The following is a 6,439-nucleotide window of genomic DNA, read 5'->3' on the forward strand; positions in this document are numbered from 1 at the left end:
CTGGTCATTGTTATTGATGGGCTCCATCATCAGCGGAAACTGATTACCGGGATGATGAAAAAAGGAGTTAAGGCAACTATTATCATGGACTTTATCCATGTACTTGAACATCTGTGAAAAGCCGGTCACTGCTTACACGACAATGGCATGAGGCTATTGAAAGCTGAGTGGCAGAACGGTCTTTGGAAATACTCAGGGATAGTCTGACAAGGTGGCTTAGGGAATCCGCCAAAGTGCGAGCAAGAGAGGTCTGACAAAACCGGAGGTTATTGATAAGTGTGCAGACTATCTTCAAAAAAACCGTCCTAGGCCCTGTTACGATAAGGTGCTGTACGCTGGCTATTCGATTGCTAGTGGAGCATTGAGGTAGCTTGCCGCCATTTGATCAATGACCGTATGGATCTAACTTGGGCAAAGTGGGGTGTGCAATGGGCAGAGGCTGTGTTGAAGCGACGCTCATTGGATTCAAGTGGAGATTGAGGCGTATTGGAACTTCAATAAGGAATATGATTACCACTGTTAATCATCCAGCTTAAGGATCCTTGCTGGCATGTGGCAAGTTCGTGCAGCCATGTAACCAAGTCTTTATGCCATTGCTTTCAAATCAAAGCGCCGGTCGAATAGATAGCAATATTCAGCAAGGTATCTTGGCAGATGCTTCTTGTTAATATTAGGGGACTGCATTTCAGAGAATTTTTGACGTTTTCTATCATGGTGTTGACCCACGTAAACAACTTATTAGCCCTTGATTCGTGACCACATCTGTCACCGCCGCTGTATGTTGGTGCTAGGCGTCGGCTATTCTTGTGAATGAACCGAGGCCATCACTGACAACACAGCAGGTATGATCACTGAGATGCTTTTGTGCCCAGAGTGCCAGCTCCTTTTTCCGGAAACTGGACCATGCTTAAACGCATATACAGCTGGTAATTGTCATCGTTGGGTTGCACGGAGGCAACAAATGGGTGTTTGTTTCTAGAACCCCTTCCACGCTTGCCTCCATGGTTTTCACCACCTCAGTAGGCATCATCTATCTGAACATGTTCCTGCAGAGGACAGCTGTCATAACGTTCTTTCATTACCTGCATAAGCTTGTGCTACAAGTGCCAAACAACATTATAAGAGATTCCCAGCTGTCTCTAAAGCTCCATGGCCGATATGCCATTCTTGGTCTGAGTCATTAAAAAGATGCCTATAAACCAAGTGGTAAATGGCAGTTTACTAGTTTACAGAATGGTGCCACTGGTCAATGATGTCTGGTGATGGTAGCGATTGCGCTGGTAGAGCTCACGGGTTTTTAGGATGCAATACTCCCGACAATAACACCGAGGACATTCAAACCAATTCGGCAACCGGCATTTGAAAAACTGGTCACGGTATTGTTGTTCCTCGCCATATTACTGAAAGAACTCCACATGCTCATGCCTTTCTGGAACTGAATGTTGTTCTTGCCCATGATGCACCTTCTATTTCGAGAAAAACGGTGTCGTAAGATCTAGACGAGAAGGAGGTTTAGGTCAGATGGTAATTATGATAAGGAATGCTCTCGCCTTCGTAATCATGGAGAACTTATGAATGTGGCGTCGTAGCAAGGGAACCACACACTTTTCCAACCACCACGTGGCAACTCTTACGATGTAGTTTAATCGTTTGATCAGAAGAGCGATCCATCACATCGCTGACAATTTTTTTCCTCATCCCATCAGAGTACTTGCCAGTATTGAGGTTTAACTGAGCATCCAGTGGGGACACGCTGTATTGTTTAGCTGGCTGTAACTGCGATGCCTGACTACGATAGAACCAACTCAGCTGATCAGTTGTCGGAAGGTATGTTTTCTAACGTAATTCCTCAGCTCACCGGTGCTACCAGTTACCGACGATTGCTGCGGCTTATCATTGGCCTGCTTATCCATGTACCATTGTAGGAGAAGGCGTAACACTGCGTTGCCTTCAGTCTGTATATAGCTTCTATGGTGCCATGCTCTTGTTGTAGAGTTGATCCAAGGTGCTGAATGATAGTGTCCAAATGATCACGAGCTGATGAGAAGAACGAATAATCGATGGTATTGGCGTAGGATGTGTTCACAAGAGACGGTGTTATAAGATTATTGGTTTGACCACGTCATATTACCATAAAACCGTCTATTTTTCGTTACTTGGTATATCGAAAACAATGATGTTTTAGCGGCTGCATTGTCGTATAAAAAGAACCACCACAAAATCATTATTGAGGCAAAAGGCAAAGAGAGGAAAAAGTACCATTATGAAAATATGATGACACCTTACGAAAAGCTGTAATTACTGCCAGATTGGCAATAATATTTGAAGGCAGGAACTCAGCCGTATGCACTTTAGTCAAAGGCGTAATCAATGAGCGATAATTAGGAGGCTGAACAACGCCAGTCCGCTAGAGAATTGCTATTTAAAACCATTTTTGAATGAAAGGCCTGAAATCACTGATTTACGCTCTTTTCAGGCTGATTTTAGGATTGTGGAATACTCAATACGTATACAGAATACTGCCTGACAGGCAGTGCATTATCTAACAAAAGCTGTAAATTCATTGACTACAGTGTCATGAAGCTTCCCAACTCAAAAACCGTAAATCACCCACTTTTAAGATGACCCTGCCAACCCGGTTCCGGAATTATAAATTTCACACTTTGATGCGGCTATTCAGCCAACTAAGCCATCAGACGATGACTGGCCATATACTGCCTACAATCTCCCAAGTTAAAAGTACCGAAATGGCTGGCCATACTATGACGCGACTGTAGACCATAATGGGATGCGCCTCCAAAGCATCAGTTGGTGATAAATTGTGATCCTAAATACACCAGCGAGGTAGGTAGGCCATAATGGGCAGCAGAGACAGATCTATAGAACCAAAACGCTCATGAATCTGGGCAAAGTGCGGGCCCATCCACGTACCACCGGTAAAGAAAACCTGCGAACTAGTATCACTCATTAGATAACCCTGCTAGAGCGCCTAGTTATGATCAATACTGGTTCTGGTTGACCAATGCGGGGCAGTGGTTCCGGTAATAACCACCTTATTATCCATGGAGTGCTACTGCCACCAGTCCAACTAAATAACGTGGGTTAGCCCCTCACCTTCAAGCAATTTTCGATGACCAAGGGCTACGATAAATACTGGCTGGGAGTGTTTCTCTAACTGTTTTGGGTGTGGTTCCCTTGTTACGACAATGCAACCGCTAAAACATCATGGTTTCGATATATCTGGTAACGAAAAAGAAACTGTTTTATGGTGATATAATGGCGTTAAATCAATAACTTCATAACACCGGTTCTTGTGAACGGATAATACGACGATACCAGCGATTATTCATTATTATCGTTGAGCGTAATCACTGGGACGCTATCATTAAGCACCTTGAATCAACTATCCAACAATAGCATGGTACCATAGAGAACTATATTCAGCCTGAAGGCAACGAAATGTTTCGCCTTCTCCGCCAAGGGTATCTAGATAAACAGGCCAGTGATGAGCAGTAGCAATCGTCGGTACTGGTAGCTACAGTGAGAAGAGAAATCGCGTCAGGAAAAATACCTCCCGATAACTGACATGTTTGTTTGGTTCTGTCGTAGTCAGGCGTAGCAGTTACAGCCAGCGGAAGTAATCCAGCGTGTTTCCGCTGGATGTTCAGTTAAACCTCAATACTGACAAGTACTCTGATGGCATGAGTGGGAAAATTGTCAGAGATGTGATTGATCTCTCTTATGATTGAACGATTAAACGACATCATGATAGTTGTCACGGTATGGTTGGAAAACAACAGGCTAGGCAACTGATAGCGGATACGGCTCAAGACTTTGAGGCTTTTTATGCACAGTGCAAGATTTGGATTGAGCAAATAGAAGACCAGCAGATCATAGTTTTGACGGTAATGGTTTGATGATGCGCTAGGAATGGTTGAGGTAAACAATTAGGGAAAACGCTCAAAAGAGTCAGCAGAAGCTGCAAACCAAGCTCAGTCCGGGAGAGAAGAAAGATCTCAAACGAATGGCACAGGTAGTCACCGTGTATAGGGTAAAACCCAATTCTCTAACGGCAGGATGGGTCACGGATATGGATCGGGAGAGCGATAACGGTGTTAAATTACGTCCTCCAGCCAAGAATAAGAGAGTGTGGGACAGTGTAGAAAGAGAGGCGTATGCCGTGATAGAAGAAGCTTTCGAGGAAGCGCTTAGGCGAGATCTGGAGCAGAAACGGCAGTGGGTCATTGTGATTGATGGGCACCCTCATAAGCGGAAACGTATTACCGGGATTATGAAAAAGAAGGGAGTTAAGGCAACCATCATCATGAACTTTATACATGTACTTTAATATCTGGAAAGCTGGTCATTGCTTACACGACAAGGGGGATGAGGCTATTGAACGCTGGGTGGCAGAACGGGCCATGAAGATACTCAGGGGAGAGTTTGATTAGGTGGCCATGGAGATCAGGCAAAGTGCGAGCAAAAAAGGTTTGATAAAACTGGAGGCCATTGATAAATGTGGAGACTATCTTCAAAAAAACCGTCCCAAGCTCTGCTATGACAAGGATATGGATGCTGACTATACGATTGTCAGTGTGGTCATTGAGGGAGCTTGCCCCCACTTGATCAATGACCGTATGGATCACCGTGGAGTTTGCAAGTAGCATAGGCTGTGTTGACGGTAAGCTCACTGGATTCAAGTGGAGATTGGCAGGCGTATTGGAACTTCCATAAAGAACGTTCTCGCCTTAGTCATCATGGAGAACTAATGAATGTGGTGTCGTAGCAAGGGAACCACATCCAAATCCCTTAGAGGGCGTAATCAAATAAGACTCCGGCTATGGCGGAGGGCAGTTAACGAGAATCTACACTGAAACCTACACCATAAAAAGAAAATGTTAAAAAAACTCATATTATAAAGTGGCCATGCTTTACGATGTCATGTCATCAAAGAATTTTTTTACACCATCGAAGAAAGATTGCTTCTTAGGTGACTGACTACCGACGCCTTCTTTTTTGAAGGTTTCTTCCAGTTCCTGCAACAGTTCCTTCTGCCGCTCGGTCAATTTGACTGGAGTTTCAACCACGACGCGACACATCAAGTCCCCAGCGCTGCCACCACGAACTGGAATAACACCTTTGCCGCGAAGGCGAAATAGTTTGCCAGTCTGTGTCTCTACAGGAATCTTCAGTTTCACCCGGCCTCCAAGGGTTGGGACTTCCAGTTCACCTCCCAGTGCAGCATCCACAAAGGTAATAGGTACTTCACAGTACAGGTGTTTGCCATCGCGCTGGAAGATTTGGTGATCGGCAACACTGACCTGAACATAAAGGTCACCGGCAGGGCCACCATTAACGCCTACTTCACCTTCCCCAGCGAGGCGGATACGGTCACCGATATCGACACCAGGTGGAATTTTAACAGACAGTGTCTTGTATTCCTGAACGCGGCCTTCACCATGGCAAACTTTACAGGGATTTTTGATTAGCTTGCCAGTGCCGCGGCAGTCCGGGCAGGTTTGTTGTACAGAGAAAAAGCCCTGCTGCATGCGAACTTGGCCAATACCATCACAGGTCGTACAGGCAACAGGCAGAGTTCCTTTTTTCGCGCCTGAGCCATCGCACTCAGTACAGCTGACTAGCGTAGGAATACGTATTTTCTTGGTGACACCGCGAACTGCCTCCTCCAAGCTCAGTGCCAGCTGATAGCGAAGGTCTGCACCTCTTTGTACTGAATTACGGCTGCGGCCACCGGCAGCGCCAAAAATATCACCAAAGACATCTCCGAAAATATCACCAAAATTGCCACCGGCAAAACCGGCAGCACCGCCCATGCTCTGGTCAACACCAGCATGGCCGTATTGGTCGTAGGCGGCTTTTTTCTGACCGTCTGAAAGTATCTCGAAAGCTTCATTAATTTCCTTAAAGATCTCTTCCGCTTCTTTATCACCAGGGTTCCGGTCCGGGTGATGTTTCATGGCCATACGACGATAGGCCTTTTTTATGTCCTTGTTCGAAGCACTCCTGTCTACGCCAAGCACTTCGTAATAGTTGCGTTTTGCCATCAGTAAAACCCTGAGCTAACTGCATTCCTCAGTCGAGCATGAAAACACATAACTCACTGGATTCATGGTCAAGTCTGACAAAGCCTTCATTTTTGACATATACGACAACGCGGGAACAAATCCCGCGTTGAGGCCAATCAAATCATCAGTCATTGATGATCACCATGGTCTTACTTCTTGTCATCCTTTACTTCTTCGAACTCAGCGTCGACGGCATCGTAAGTAGAGGAGTCGCCCTTACTGTTTTCACCACCTTCAGACTGGGCTCCACCACGCTGTTGCTGAGCTTCCGCATACATCTTCTGGGTAAGGCCAGCAGAAGCCTCAGACAGCGCTTTGGTTTTGGCTTCGATCTCTTCTTTATAGTCACCTTT

The 6,439-nt window shown here is 45.5% G+C and overlaps 1 protein-coding gene across 1 annotated transcript; it reads right to left on the reverse strand.

Moving 5' to 3' along the window:
• Positions 1 to 4,931: 4,931 nt before the first annotated feature.
• On the reverse strand, positions 4,932 to 6,065 carry LOC311329303 (chaperone protein DnaJ-like; the record flags this gene model as incomplete). Its single annotated transcript, XM_084463165.1, has 1 exon — positions 4,932 to 6,065. The coding sequence occupies one exon, from the start codon at positions 6,063 to 6,065 to the stop codon at positions 4,932 to 4,934; it is 1,134 nt and encodes a 377-aa protein (XP_084319291.1).
• Between the last annotated feature and the right edge of the window lie 374 nt (positions 6,066 to 6,439).

This window comes from Borostomias antarcticus, assembly GCF_949987555.1.
Source record: "Borostomias antarcticus genome assembly, contig: scaffold_77, whole genome shotgun sequence".
Classification (NCBI taxonomy): Eukaryota; Metazoa; Chordata; class Actinopteri; order Stomiiformes; family Stomiidae; genus Borostomias; species Borostomias antarcticus.